Source organism: Batrachochytrium dendrobatidis (genome assembly GCF_000203795.2).
Source record: "Batrachochytrium dendrobatidis JAM81 unplaced genomic scaffold BATDEscaffold_12, whole genome shotgun sequence".
Classification (NCBI taxonomy): Eukaryota; Fungi; Chytridiomycota; class Chytridiomycetes; order Rhizophydiales; genus Batrachochytrium; species Batrachochytrium dendrobatidis.
The window spans coordinates 285,956-300,494 of NW_006281110.1; the positions used below are offsets into that span (position 1 = coordinate 285,956).

Sequence of the window (14,539 nt, forward strand, 5' to 3'; positions counted from 1 at the left end):
ATATGCTTATATTCTACCAGTAGGTCTAGGCCATTTGTCCTAATATTGCTTTTCATTTAGCACCCATACAGACAAGAATGAATTGCAGATGTCTTGTTGGTTTCATAATAGTTTTTTGTATTTGCAGTTGTATTCATGTGGAATGGAATATCAAAAAATGACTATAACAAACAGCCAATCTCATGAAATGATAATCTCTCAATTCACTGGTCTTTTGACAATCAGTATGGAAACAATCGTCATTTCCAAAACGTGTGTTTTCTTGGATTAGAACGTATCCAAGTTTTTAGGATACAACGAGCTTGGTTGTACAATGTATGGCTGTCAAATAAGCATAACCAGTTTAAAACTATAGCTTGATTGCGTCATGACAGATATTATGTTCATCAAAGTCAATTTGTAAAAAAGCGTAACATTTAACCATTATTTCAAGACAATGTCCCATTTTACATGAATGTGGCTGCAAGTCAGATCTGGTCCACACCATAATTTGAAAATAGACAATTGGTATAGATTTGAAAAACAACTTTAATCTGAAAGAAAAGGTAAACGTTCTAGACAGATCATCACCAGTAGAAATCAACACGATGAAAGAGATGTATATCCTCCTTAGATGTTGAGCTTGGTGCGGCGCCAGTTACGACGCTTGGAGTTGTACCTAGAACAAAAAGTCAATACAATATTTACTACACGCAAGATCTACATTTCAGTCCACAAGATCATACCGGATGGTGTTGTCAGTGCGGAAACGGATCCAGTTAGGAAGGGGTCTGTTCTGCTTCAGCTTCTTGCCAAGAATACGCTTGGTGCGGAAAGACTTGTTAGAAGGCTATACATGATCAATGCAGCAAGTCAGCATTCATGCAAAACAAGTATATCAAGCAGACCAGTGTCAATCAGCAAAAAGAAATAGCCATATTGGGAGTATCAATCCAACTGCAATCAACCAGCAGTTCTAGCACACATTTAAAACTAAACATGCAGTTATTGCAGATACTGTAGTCAATTCCAAAATGATCAGACTCGGAAGATTGTTATCCAAATAGCAAGTGTAAACTCGAACTACTTGACAATCAGCTCGAACTCGAAATCCTGTTTGTTGATATCCAGACAAGTCGAATCAACAGTAACAACCACCACAATGTATATTTCTGGCTTGATGCATTCTCAAACAGGATGCATGCATGGATGGATGGAATCATAGTCACCACGAACCATTTTGACGAGTCGTTCACTGTGCAGTCAAGTTGAGAGTCTTGTGGTCTGGTATTGCGTTTGCCATCCCAAACACACGTGACCAAACTTGTCTGGTTTTCCTGAGGAGTGTGTATAAAGTGCTGCCTCTGAATTTGCTTGAAATTTCCAACAAGATTCAGACTTGACTTTTGGTTATAAACTCAAAACCATGCAAAGCTCCATGCCCACTCCTCCACATACAAACGGTAATCCTTTACTCTACTCAGTGCTTTTTATTGATAGAAATACATTGTTTGGCAGGGTTTCATTTATCAAACAGCATTGAATTCGATATGGTCATTCTGTAAAGCTTACCTTGGTGATGGTCAATAGAACCTCACCACAAATGGTGTATCAACATATTATAGCCATAACACATGGCCTGATGCTCACTGTCAATGAATTTAAATACTTCAACTCTGTTTCGTATTATGGCCATACATGCTTTTTTATGCTTTCTCTTGACCATCATTTTGTAGTCGACACTTGGCCTAACCCAAGTACCTCAATCTTGCTTTAAATAACTCATCTGCCTACTCTAATCTGTTGAGCCTTGAATGTAAATATACCAATTTATACTTTACTACAGGCTCAAATGGATCTGCATCACTCTTTCAACTGGATCAGAATAGTAGCCACGCATTAGATACCGAATACCATGAACATAAAAACGTTAGTGTAGATCAATTGTCAAGTCATTTGGACCAATCAGTAAGCGAAATTGTAGATGGATCCCCAGTAAGTGAGGCTTCCGGATCATCCGTAGGATACCAAGTGACGGATCAACCCGCTCGTATGAGTCTACCTCCTGTGCCTACAGTTCCAAAAAGACTGCTGGATCAATATGGATTTTTTCTGGATACGGATGATGCCAACTCTAGTTATATTTTAAAGTATGGTGTTGTGCAACTTGGCCATATCTAGCTTATTTGTGATGCGTATTTATTCCTGTGCTGATACAGTTTTATTTGATTAGCGCGCATGAAAAGAAGCAATATATGGATTTGGAAGTAGAGTGGCTTCATTTGCTAGAAAACTGGGATGTTTCCTCTAGAAAAAAACACAGTAGAGTAAGTTTCGAATTATATTTGGTGCTGATGTGGCAACTGCTGTATTCATTCACATCTTGGCAATACAAGAGCACAGCAAGCTGATGACTTGATTGACTGCTAGATTAAAAAGATTTGTCGAATGGGTATACCCGATTCTATACGAGGAAATGCCTGGTCGGCAATGGCAGGTGTCGAAAAGTTGCGGAAGCCTGGATTGTTTGAGGTGAGTTTTATTTATCCGGTTTAATCTGCCAGTTCAGCTAGCATAACCTATCTGTCATGATCATGTTGTATTGTTACCATTAGTCACTTGTAAATAGTCAAGACTCTCCTGTTATTTTTGAAACGATTGAGCGGGATATTCATCGGTGTTATCCAAGTAAACATGCTATTTGTATTGTTTAGACAATGATATGCAGATTGCTCAGTATTTGGTAGATTCAACATTTAAACTTTTGTATTTTACATTTTTACAGACCACATGATGTTTTCTCAAAAAAACGAAGAAGGGTAAGTTGCTTTACAATCTTGATTCATTTGAGCTTTCAAGTAATTGTCCATGCTATATTTTAGTTTGAAACTTGCATTCTGATTATTTTAAACCAATCGTGTCGTAGACAACAAAATTTGAGAATAGTACTGAGAGCATATGCTCTATATAACTCGGAACTGGGCTACTGCCAAGGAATGGGCATGATCGTTGGGCTATTGTTGATGCGCATGGAGCCTGAGGTAAGTCTGAAGACTACAACCCTGATTTTAAAAACTGTTTTGTTTTGAATGTGCCACAATTGTGTTTATATTGGCCATCGCTAAAGTCGCTTGTTTTCAACATGGCATCTATAATTAGGACGCGTTCTGGTTGCTAGTGGCTATACTCGAAAACTATATTCAAGGATATCACTCTGTGAATTTATACCAATTGCGTCTGGATGCGAGTGCGTTTGAACTAGCAATGCAGAAATATCTGAAGCCTGTAGCAAAGTACATGTCAAAGCTCGATGTTTCTCCATTGACATACATGACACAATGGTTCTTGACGTTGTACACCATGGCTCTACCATGGCGAACAGTACTGCGTGTTTGGGATATGTTTTTTTGTGATGGCCCCAAAGCTCTTTTTCGAGTTGGAATGGGTATTTTGTCTGCCAAAAAATCGTATCTTTTCAAAAACTGTCCTACCTCGTCAGATGCGATTGGATTTTTGTTGCAAGTTCCAAAAGAATTCGACGATGCGGATGCGCTGTTGAAGGTATGCCTCAAGATCAAGATCAAGCATGACGATATGAATAAATTTCGAGAAAGGACCAAAAAGCTGCATGCTTCATTGGATGAAAAGCTCAATAAAGTCTCTCAAGAGAAGGGATGATGTATATCTACAGCTGCATAAATGTCATGAGTCATTGATTGAATTGATATCAAATGAGGTTGGGATTGCATTCTGCTTTTTCCAGACTGAAATCTATGTTGTATTCACGTAAAATGGAACATTTTTCTGTATTTATCTTGCAGTTGCTGCCTATTTTGCTTCAAAATAAACAATGGTTAACTATTTCTTGTGCTTTTCTATTAAAAATTGATATTTTCTACTTTAAACAACATCCATCATGATGAAATCAAATTATGATTTTGAATTCAAATGTCCTCTTTTAACAGTCATACATTGCACGATCACCAAATTTATTTTAATCCAGATGTTGGTTTGATTGTTTTGTCAATACAACTCTACAGATACGTTTGTGTTCAAGAGAACAATTTCATTAATGCAACTTTACATGACAATCACCAGGAAACGAGTCGGTTTTAACGAATTCAAAACCATTTCCAATAAATTTGATGCGAATTATCATTTCACAAGATTGATCGATTATTATATTTTGGCACTTTCATCTGGCATTTCATTTTACGTGAATACAGCAGTAAGTTGTAATACAGGGAATATGAATAGGCAAGAGGATCGCAATAAGGAAGCTTCTGTATATGTCGGAAATATTGAAGACAGAGCAACAGACTCTTTAATATGGGAGTTGTTTTTGCAGGCAGGTCCTGTCGGTATGTTCTAATATTCCTATTGGCATTCAGTGCCTTGAGCAAATGTGTTTTTTATCTGTCTAACCATACAGACACTGCATTTCTACACAGTCAATGTTTATCTTCCCAAAGATAGAGTTACTCAGATGCATCAGGGATACGGATTTGTAGAGTTTATGACTGAACAGGACGCAGAGTATGCTTCAAAGGTGATATTTATGATACACAGATTAAACCGTTTACTGTTTAGAGTATCATGTCTTGTAATGCAGTATAAGTTTATACTGACTTGTTTTATTGATCATGATCTGGTTTTAGGTCATGAATATGGTTCGACTGTATGGTAAACCTTTGCGAGTGAACAAGGTATACATGGATGGACAGGAAACATTCATTTTCAGCACTCTGAATAGAACAAGATGTGTGATAACACTTGTTATGTATTCCATTCTTGTAGGCAACGTCAGATAAGATGGCATTGGATGTTGGTGCAACATTGTTTATAAGTAATCTGGATATGACAGTAGACGAAAAGGCACTCTACGACACATTCTCAGCATTTGGAATGATTGCATCCACACCAAAGGTATCACCCATTATTTTTAATTTAAATATGCAAAATAGTCAATACTGTTTGACTTGGTACTGCCTTGCTCGGATATTAATTCATGAATACGACTACAGATCTCGCGAAACCCAGAAACAGGAGAGTCGAAAGGATATGGATTTGTTTCATTTTCCACATTTGAAGCATCCGATGCTGCGATTGAAGCAATGAATGGACAGTTTTTGGCGAATAGAGCTATTGCTGTTTCGTATGCTCTCAAAAAAGATGGCAAAGGGGAGCGACACGGATCTGCAGCAGGTATGAACAGTTAAACTAGTGAGTCATGGATCTATAGACTGGTTGATATTAATATTAATATTTTAATAGAGCGGTTGCTGGCAGCACAGTCTGGAAAGACTACCGCGCTGGTTCCGAACCAAAACTTTGCAGACATTCCTTCAGTTCCATCTGCTGGAGCAAGATATTCTGATATGCCAGCAGCAGGATTCGGCTATCCAACACATGGCACCAAGTCTGGACCACCACCAGGATTTAACCCTACTCCTGGATATCCTGGTTTCAATCCATCACCTTCAGGTTACAACGGTCCTCCTGGATTCAACCCTAATATGGCTCCTGGATTCATCCCACCTACAATGGGTGTGCCTCCAGGATCATATCCACCACCTGGGTTTACAATGCAGTCAACACCACAGATGCCCTGGAATGCCAATGCTGGGCGATAACTTAGTCCACGCGACTCCGCCGTATTCACGTAAAATGACACTTTTGTATTGATCTTGGACTGATTGTCTTGGAATAAACGATGGTTAACTATTCGTTGTTATTGGAAATTGATTTTGATGAATATTCTTGATTCTTTAATCAACACACACCATGAGCCTGGTCGTTTATGCATTTTAACACTATTTCATGCATCATTTTACATGAATACAACTGTACATGCAAAGTTATTAAGATTCCCTTGTCCAAAAACATGTGAATTTGAAAAGTCCGCCAATCAAAGGGAGTGTAATAAAAGAATTCCACAAGCACATTAAATAGCAATTATAAACTCCGCCGTTAGAAATCAAAGCTCTGTCTTGAAATAAATACCACTTGTGCAGATCCATTACCTTGAAGCAACTCAGACTTTCATTACCAGTCCAACACTGTCAATCTTGACCAATCAAGTTCTCATTTAACCAATCAAGCTCTCATTTAACCAAATTAGGTTGACGAATCCCATCAAGTTAAATTTGTATTTCAATTTGGATATTCCGACTGTTATTTTAACTTGCAGCCAACAAGGTAGTATGACATTTGATACTCAACCCAAAACACTGGTGATTATACATGAAGATGTGCTAGTTCACAAGCCATCAATTGTATCGTTATCCATACTGGCAGAGTATGATCTGCCTGATACACTCTCGGCTTTGGTGATCATGACCAACGAGCGACCACCAGAGATGCTACGTCCAAAACCTCGTAATGTACATACAGTCACTTCTCCAACCATTACTAAATCTCATCGAATATATTTCCAAAAGATGGACGAAAGCGAAGAGGACATGGCATCTCTCTTTACAGCTAATTTTGCTATGCGACCTCCGACTGATATGCTGGTAATACTTGCCAAATCAAAATCTGCCATGTATTTTCGTCGACCAGATACGGTTGATAGTGTCCGTTTGTGTTTTGTGAATAAAGGCTCTGTGGGACTGGATAAACTGGCTACTCTCGTTAGGCTAAAGTCTAAATTTGCACACGTCAAAGAAGCTGCAATCGAAGTTGGTAATGGATCGAGTGATGGTGTCATGCCAAAATTTGTTCCGACTCCATCATGCCAGTTGGACAGATCCACATTCAATACATCATCTCCAATATCTTGTGCAAAACAAGATTTCAACTCGATTCTAGCTGAACCATCTACTGCTAATGGATCAAGATCTGTTCGCAAGAGCGCTTCTTGTACTGCTTTAAGCACTCGACAGAATATTACATTCCCTACCACGATAGGCAACTACAATCACGATCTATCCAACTTGCATCCATTAGCCAAGAAATGCTATGATAATCCGTTCTCGAACGTGACGGATTTGCATGGAATTGATTCGCCTCGAGACTTTTTGCATGACAATCCTATTAAACTACGATCGGGTCGATACAGCGACATTTCAACTGAATTATGGGAGGATACATGTCTGCCATCGACCAAAATAGGTTCTGTGACTCCACCCGCATCACCCACATCTTCTTTACCCTCCATTCAACAAATGAGTCACACCCAATCCAAACCAGGGAAACTTGAGTTGATAAAAGAAGAATCTGTTTCTCAGTCGTGGTATGGATGGAGATCGACTACATCACTTTTATCAGGAATCCAAACACATGTAATGGAAAGTTTATCACTTTTGGATCACGATCCTTTACTGGTATCTGTTGTTGGCAGAAAAGCCATTACTCGAGTCAGATCAAACAAGTCATTGCGATTACAGACGGATACCTCAATATCCAATCCATCTCAAACCTTGCGTCGTACTCGGTCTTCGATCCAAGTCTTGTCAGTATAATGTTCTGATTGTACTTTTGGTATTTTTATTTTATTCAATCATCATATTTGAATATGTCTATAAGGGTATTTATTCCCTTGCATTAGCACCCTATTTGTATTACATGAGTCTATAAGGTGCTACAACTATTGTTTTAAATAAAAAAAATGGGTAGATTCAACTGCAATCCAGATTAATGATTGATTCATTCTATAACTGTATTCATGTCAAATGGAACTTGAATTGATCTTGCAGTCATTGCTTTGGAATGGACAGTATGGAACTAATGTTCCAATCCGCGTGCTGTTGAATGCAGAAAAGGTATCAGATTGTATTCCTTTACATAGACTGGTCAAATCGCAAGGAATAGAATCTAATTAGTGTATGAAGTCATCAGAGAATATACAGCTTATGGACTCATCAAGAAGTATTCAAAGATAGTCTAAGCAGCAACATGAGCAAGAATGACAGTTCAAGAGCCAGGGTTATACTATGTATGCATTAAACCCAAGTACTTGTATGAGTGAATTAATAAAACAGACCAGCAATCTGGTTAAAACAAAAGGCTTGCAGGACTCCTGCCACCAACACACAAGCCTCAGTTCATCAACTACAAAGTATTTGAATATTCATTGTTGTTTTTATTATCAGATAATCTGGAGTGATCACTCCATGACTGGATAATAAGAAAGGTATGCCATTGATTAGAGTAATAAAATCAAATCATTCAACAATCAGAGACCAAACCAAGACATTAAACCAAGAGCAGCAGCCGTGATTATAGATGTTATGCTGCCCTCAATCGACGAGGCAGTATTTGGAACTGTTACAGGCGATGGAGCAGAGTTTCCACCTGTATTCGCAGATCCACCATTGGAACTGGGCGATACAGAAGGTAATGCGCAGCTAGCACCACCTATATTCTCAGTTGCAATGGCATTTGAAGGATACTGCTTCAAGACTGAAGCAACCGTATTGATATTGTCTTGAGTGTAAGCTGCTCCACCTACACAAATGTCTTGCACAGCGTATATAGCTTGAGCAGGTCCTTGTCCGTTGGGTGCGGATGCGGCTACATATATAAAGTAGATATGATTGTCTCCCACATTGGCACGACTGCCAGTATTGGATGGACATCCTTGCTTTGGGAATCCCCAATTAGCAACAAGAACTTGCTGTCCTGCAAGTCCGGCTCCTGGAGATATAGGCGATGTAAAGCTAGCCCACACACATCGAATGGCAATGGTTGCATTGTAATTGGTTGGTGAGCTCCCTGTTTCGTTGAGGGTGCTAGATACCACTGTACCAACAACAGTATATTGAGCATTGGTAATAAGACATTTAAGGTCTGCAGGAAGACCACAGTTGGGTGCTGGCTGAAGAGCCAGTTGAGCATTGACCATGATGGTCAGCAGTGGGACTGCAAGGCATAGAAACTTGAGCATTATTCAATTGTGTATAAAATTATCAACTTGTTTTATTGGATTGGCAAGACACAGCAACCATTACAGTCATTCATACTAATAATGCTAATTCATTGCTTATTGCTGTCACTAACAGCATGTGGCTTACTATTGCTTGGCACATGCTATGAACTCAATCTTTTCTCTAAATTCAAATTCAGCTTATCTTTAAAAGCAAGCAATGCGGTTGCTTGCAAGATTCAGTTTAATGGCCATGATCATCATCCCATTCAATATCCTAATCATCAAGTTGACTCCAATTTATAACTGCATTCAAGTCTTGGAGAATAAACTCTTGCCAAAATATCAACACAACAAATGTGCCGATTTTACCGCCATATTCACGAACAATATACACTGAATAGAAACATCAAATTACATAAACATCCAATCTTGAAATATAGTTCCCATCCTACTAAACAGTGCCTTTTAACCCCCTTGACAAAGTTGTCTGTTGTACAACTGAATGAATGTTTATAGTTCTAGTCCATTCTTGTTGAATTTACAACTTTCCTACAAGACATTGGGCGGTTCTATGTATTCTTGAACTAAAATGCAGGTGTATCTGTGTGATTTGAGTTGTATTGACAACATCCAAACCCAATATCCGAGTTGAATGAATCTGGTAATCGTACAATGTGACGGTCAAGAGAGATCGTTTCAGCTCAATTATAATTTGATTTTGTATAAACGTCTATTAAAACAATATTCAACAAACGCAACTATTTAAACATTGTCTATTCCAGACAACCACTGCAAGATAATACAGAAAAGTTTCATTTTACGTGGACATGGCTGTAAAATACATTTAGTATCGTCAACGACGCTCTCGAACAAAAAGCTGTAGCCATATAAATGCAATCCCAATAAACACCATACACATGATACCCAAAAGCTTGACATCTTCCCAGTATCCAAGTGCATCAAGCCCAAACGCCTGTAAAATAACTGATCCAGGAACCTAATGCATCATTCAAAATCATTAAAATCATTTAAATCAACACCATACAGTGTGGGCGATAAAGGCATTGCTTACATCAATCTTGAGTCCAAACTTTTCCTCCAAAAGCGAAAGCCCATTTACTTCATTGACTACCAGTGCTTCAAACGCATAGTTAAAAAAGCTAATTCGTTGCATCCACTGAAACGCAGGAGGAATCGATGATTTGTTGAGCAGCAGTCCACCAAATAGCATCTCAAAAAGCATCACAAGAGTAGCAATTAAACTTGCTACCGCCACATCCTTGAATATAATACTGATCGCCAAACATGCTGCTGCCGCCGTAAGATTGAATAGCACTAGCACGAGGAGAAAGCGAAGAAGAAGAAACGTGTCTGGACGGAGACCAATCATGTGGTAGCATATCAGACCAAGAATTAAAGGCGGAAGAACTCGAAGCGGTAACATATCAAATAATATCTAATACATCCAAGTAGTAAAACATTTAACCCAGTGCATCCACCCAATCATACATTCTTTAAACACTCAACATACCTTGGGAATAAAATAGGTAATGGGCGAGTAATATCGATTTGCTCTTTCTCTAACAAATATCAACCTCTCGGCTGCAAAAATCTGCATAGATGACAAACATCCAAATCCAAACACTGCGCAAATAAAAAACATGACACCGAGACGATTCTGAAACCCAGCAAGCGTGTTGTCAATCTTCCAGAACAAAAAGCCGCAAATAAGTGCAATAACAACACTAATGATATAATGGGTACGAAGAAGATCTGGATTGCGATAAAGGTTTTTAAATGATCGACCAGAAAGAATCTTGAACTGGATCCACCAGGATGCACGCTGGCGCTGTTGGGTTGAACGCATACTTACGTTACTTCTTTGGTTTCGATTAACAAATACACTCTTGAACCATCGCTGAATACTCAAAGCAGTCCAGTTGCTTATATCAGGCAACATTGTTAATGAAACGCTGTGGTTAAAAGTACCATTGCGATGTAAATCATGTGGAATTCCATCCGGATAAGCCTGTGCTATAGCTTCCATAATATCTCTTTGAATGCATGCACCCACAGTAGATGTTTTGTATCCTTGAATCAACAAAATCAACTGTTCTCCAATCAAAGGACGAATAACAGGCGCATCAGGATTATGGGTGATGCGATGTTGGTCACGACGTGCAGACAGTGCAGATGCTCGATTTGTAGCAGCAGGAGTACTGCGACTTTGTGAATACGGATATGAACTGGTACCTGAACGTAGCTCAGAGAGTCGAAGTATCCCAGCTGTCCCATCTGTATCCTTACTGGCACCAGTCGCTTCTAAAGCGCTACCAAGTTCTGACGAAAGTAGACAAGGCGATCCTGCATCCGACCGCGATTTGCGAGAAAACAACAACGTTTCTTGCAATGCTCGAATAGTAGATCGGTGTCGTCCATGGGAATGCGCTGGGCTGGTTTGAACACTGGTATACATCTGCTCACTATGATCTGGTGAAGTGGGAGAGTCGGGAGGTCGGCTTACTTCTGTTGCAGTATCACTGTCCTCTTGCTCGTTCTTACCTCCAACATGCATGGTAAGATCGACAAGGTAGTCGGCAATGTTATATCCAAGCGGGCACTCAAATCCAAGATGTACAAAATGATCAATCACAGCTTCTTGTGCTGAGCCAGAATATACAACTCGACCTTTGGCAAGAAGTACTAATTGATCAAACAAAGCATAGATGTTGGAGCGCGGTTGATGAATCGTAAATATCACTGTGCGCTGGTAGTCTCGCGCCAAAGATACCAATGATTCAATCACATTATATGCATTGTATGTATCAAGACCTAATCAAAAGTATGTTATAGAAGCAAAAGTCAAAGTATTAGCACCTTTTAAATGGCAACCCTCATCCTAAACATATCATTAAAGCAATCTATAAAGTACCTGACGTAGGTTCGTCTAGAAACAAAATACTGGGACTTGTCACAAGCTCGCATGCAATAGAAACTCGTCGCTTCTCACCACCAGATAATCCACGCTTTCCTGCACTTCCAATACGACGATTTGCAATAGCCAAAATATCCAACTCAAGCATCGTTTCTTCAACCCGTTTGATTTTAGCATCATATGTCATGGATTCGGGAAGTCGTAATAGAGCAGAGTATAAAATAGACTCATATACGGTCAGGGTATCCATGAGAGTATCTTCTTGATCCACATATCCAATGATTGACTTGTAGTCATCATTATCCATAAATCGTCCATTGATCAAAATTTCGCCTGATACCATGCCACTCTTGTTTTTACGTGCAAGAATATCTAAAAGCGTGGTTTTTCCTGCACCAGATCCACCCATGATAGCCATGACTTGACCTGGACGTACCACACCCTGAACTTCTTCCAATACAACCATTTTTTGCTTGCATTGACGACTACCAGTGTTGATGGATGAATTGAGACTATTGGAGAAAAAATCAGCACTGTTGCTAGGGCTTAGATGCAAGGGATCGGTATCAGTTTCATCGGACCAGTCGGTGATTACAAGATCTGGCTGATTAGTCCGGGTTTCTTGTGGATGAGGAGATGAATTAGGAGAGCCAGTTGAAGTACGTGCTGTTTGAAGTTGTTGATATCGTTGTAAAAGAGGTTGTGCTGATCTGCCTTGTACTTCGTTCAAATCAAAGGCAGTGCAAACTGGGACCAATCGATTGGTATCAATGGCATAGCTTAGATTACGAAATTGAATCGTACATGGAACATGATCAGACATCATTTCTTCGCATGGAGCTTCAGATTGGGGGTCATCAGATACAATATGGAGATATCCAGCATGAGAGGCATCAGCTTTTCGCTGAAGCCAAACAAGGCTGCCGACGACGACTACAACAAGACCAAACCCACTCACAGACATAAGCGCAATCAGCATAGGAGAAAAGTTTGAGTTAAATTCAGGTCGAGTGTATCCAGGAATCTGAGTATAGTGCATGCATTCTCCAGCCTTGGGGCACTCCAGCTTAATATAGGGATCGCCAAAAAACTGAGAAATGACCTCATTCATATGTGGTTCTGTAACATCAACATGCCATTGTAGACGAGTTAAATTAAGCGTGTTCCTCACTTGTAGTCATATGTTGACGTATAGCAAGCATGTTTTGATTATAAAAAGTCATCGCACTTACCACTAAATCTACAAGTTCGATGCACGTTGGTATCAGTAATACTTTCTTCACAAGTAAATGTGCCTGGACCATTAGGACCTTCTTGAGCATCATTAAACCATTCCGTAAAATCCAAGCCGTTGGACTCACAAAGAAGCCTTTCAGGAAAACACCTGCACTGCATGTGCGGACACTCGAATGTAGTTATATTTAAGGTGGGAGTGTGCTCTGTGGTTTTGTATATGAGTGAATGCAGTATCAGCTAGTTAATAGTGCAATTTTTAAAATTCATTGCGATGTTTGTCAAAAACCTTGCGGGTTCAAACTATTGAACAAACCTTGAGTAAAGGAACACTCTTGCATTTTGCAATAAAAGCTTTCTACTTCTGCAGCCCAAAACTGAAATTCACAAACAGACGATTCCTTGTCACAATTTAGAGTAAGTTGCGGTTTTTTGCCTTTAAGTGTGTCTACAATGGCTTTATCTACCAATCATTACATTTCAAACGTTAAACACTATCTCGGTCCAGGCAAGTTTTCGACAAATTAATTATAATTGCTAAAATCCAAAATGGTCAATCTTACTGGTAACATCACACAAAACATGATTGTTTTTCACAGGATGCATGCTGTTGTAGCAAGTTCCGTTTTGTCCACCAGGAACCAAACTATCACAAGCTCGATCGGTTTCACAAACTATTCAACACAATGCAATGTTAGACTGACAGCATGTTTGATCAATCACACTACATTAAATCAGTATATCCAACATAGTAAACTTACCATTGCAATGAACACCCGTCCATCCTGGAAGGCAATCGCATTTGGCTTGATCGGGTAAACGTGCATGCCGAGTTGGTGTAGCAAGACCTCCACATACTAATGATATGTACAAGTATAATTGTCAATACAAGGCATTAAATGGCACGACATTCAACTCTAGTCATGCAATGATCTAGTCATGATATCTAGTTTCCAGACAATATAAAAATGACTTGGTAGATAATTGAATGTGTACTCACAGGGCTGAGAGCAATTATTCAAGCCGAATCCAATAGGACAATCACAACGACCGGAAATATCGGAGCAATTTCCAAAGTTGATGCAGGGATATATTGCTAAATGACAGTCAAAGCAAGGTGGACATTGGTCTGCAGCATTTCTGTTCAAACTGAACACATTATGAGCTGAAGTGGACAATTGCTGTTGACCATTGCATTCGCATTGCATTCGCATTGAAAAAGTCGAGCCAATGTTATCAATAAGCTAGTCAGTACTTGACATTGGTTTAAAAACATTAGTGCTAGAACAATACCTGTCCTAGATAGCTGTTTGGCTGATGTTGAGATGGCTGATTATTGAATACTGATGAATGAATTGGCTCATGTAGAACTTCAGATGCAAATACAGCAGAATTAGCAATATGAACCACTAGTGCAGCACGCCATGATATTCCTGTAATAAGCATGGCCAGTATTATAAACTAAAAGATTGTAGATTGCTGCACAGATGAAATCTAAACTTGAAGGTTTGAAAAGGTTGTCG

At 39.3% G+C, this 14,539-nt stretch overlaps 6 protein-coding genes across 6 annotated transcripts; 3 read left to right on the top strand and 3 right to left on the bottom strand.

Annotated features, from left to right (window-relative positions):
• Positions 1-609: 609 nt before the first annotated feature.
• On the bottom strand, positions 610-1,218 carry BATDEDRAFT_91214 (ribosomal 60S subunit protein L39; the record flags this gene model as incomplete). Its single annotated transcript, XM_006681474.1, has 3 exons — positions 610-658; positions 726-829; positions 1,174-1,218. 3 exons carry the CDS (start codon positions 1,216-1,218, stop codon positions 610-612), a joined length of 198 nt encoding a protein of 65 aa, XP_006681537.1.
• Positions 1,219-1,396: 178 nt separating this feature from the next.
• On the top strand, positions 1,397-3,660 carry BATDEDRAFT_17582 (uncharacterized protein). Its single transcript, XM_006681284.1, has 8 exons — positions 1,397-1,442; positions 1,826-2,129; positions 2,213-2,306; positions 2,410-2,511; positions 2,595-2,667; positions 2,765-2,798; positions 2,906-3,020; positions 3,139-3,660. Exons 1-8 carry the CDS (start codon positions 1,406-1,408, stop codon positions 3,655-3,657), a joined length of 1,278 nt encoding a protein of 425 aa, XP_006681347.1. The 5' UTR covers positions 1,397-1,405; the 3' UTR covers positions 3,658-3,660.
• A 528-nt stretch (positions 3,661-4,188) lies between these two features.
• BATDEDRAFT_33617 (uncharacterized protein) lies at positions 4,189-5,702 on the top strand. The gene is made up of 6 exons (XM_006681382.1): positions 4,189-4,340; positions 4,431-4,528; positions 4,638-4,685; positions 4,777-4,905; positions 5,004-5,184; positions 5,254-5,702. Exons 1-6 carry the CDS (start codon positions 4,229-4,231, stop codon positions 5,610-5,612), a joined length of 927 nt encoding a protein of 308 aa, XP_006681445.1. The 5' UTR covers positions 4,189-4,228; the 3' UTR covers positions 5,613-5,702.
• A 480-nt stretch (positions 5,703-6,182) lies between these two features.
• On the top strand, positions 6,183-7,442 carry BATDEDRAFT_91286 (uncharacterized protein; the record flags this gene model as incomplete). The annotated part of the gene is made up of 1 exon (XM_006681431.1): positions 6,183-7,442. One exon carries the CDS (start codon positions 6,183-6,185, stop codon positions 7,440-7,442), a length of 1,260 nt encoding a protein of 419 aa, XP_006681494.1.
• A 598-nt stretch (positions 7,443-8,040) lies between these two features.
• Positions 8,041-8,866, bottom strand: BATDEDRAFT_35848 (uncharacterized protein; the record flags this gene model as incomplete). The annotated part of the gene is made up of 1 exon (XM_006681388.1): positions 8,041-8,866. One exon carries the CDS (start codon positions 8,864-8,866, stop codon positions 8,156-8,158), a length of 711 nt encoding a protein of 236 aa, XP_006681451.1. The 3' UTR covers positions 8,041-8,155.
• An 835-nt stretch (positions 8,867-9,701) lies between these two features.
• Positions 9,702-14,224, bottom strand: BATDEDRAFT_13539 (uncharacterized protein; the record flags this gene model as incomplete). Its single annotated transcript, XM_006681261.1, has 11 exons — positions 9,702-9,845; positions 9,921-10,304; positions 10,380-10,821; positions 11,194-11,680; positions 11,781-12,255; positions 12,538-12,902; positions 13,016-13,222; positions 13,333-13,479; positions 13,580-13,690; positions 13,778-13,873; positions 14,017-14,224. The coding sequence occupies 11 exons, from the start codon at positions 14,222-14,224 to the stop codon at positions 9,702-9,704; spliced, it is 3,066 nt and encodes a 1,021-aa protein (XP_006681324.1).
• Positions 14,225-14,539: the final 315 nt, after the last annotated feature.

Excerpts from the sequence above, each read along its gene's own strand:
- BATDEDRAFT_17582 (XM_006681284.1), top strand. The coding sequence starts at position 1,406 with ATGCAAAGCTCCATGCCCACTCCTCCACATACAAACG. Across the intron at positions 2,307-2,409 it reads CTAGAAAAAAACACAGTAGA|ATTAAAAAGATTTGTCGAAT; the intron begins GTAAGTTTCGAA and ends ATTGACTGCTAG. Across the intron at positions 2,512-2,594 it reads GGAAGCCTGGATTGTTTGAG|TCACTTGTAAATAGTCAAGA; the intron begins GTGAGTTTTATT and ends TGTTACCATTAG.
- BATDEDRAFT_33617 (XM_006681382.1), top strand. The coding sequence starts at position 4,229 with ATGAATAGGCAAGAGGATCGCAATAAGGAAGCTTCTGTATATGTCGGA. Across the intron at positions 4,341-4,430 it reads TTTGCAGGCAGGTCCTGTCG|TCAATGTTTATCTTCCCAAA; the intron begins GTATGTTCTAAT and ends ATTTCTACACAG. Across the intron at positions 4,529-4,637 it reads ACGCAGAGTATGCTTCAAAG|GTCATGAATATGGTTCGACT; the intron begins GTGATATTTATG and ends ATCTGGTTTTAG.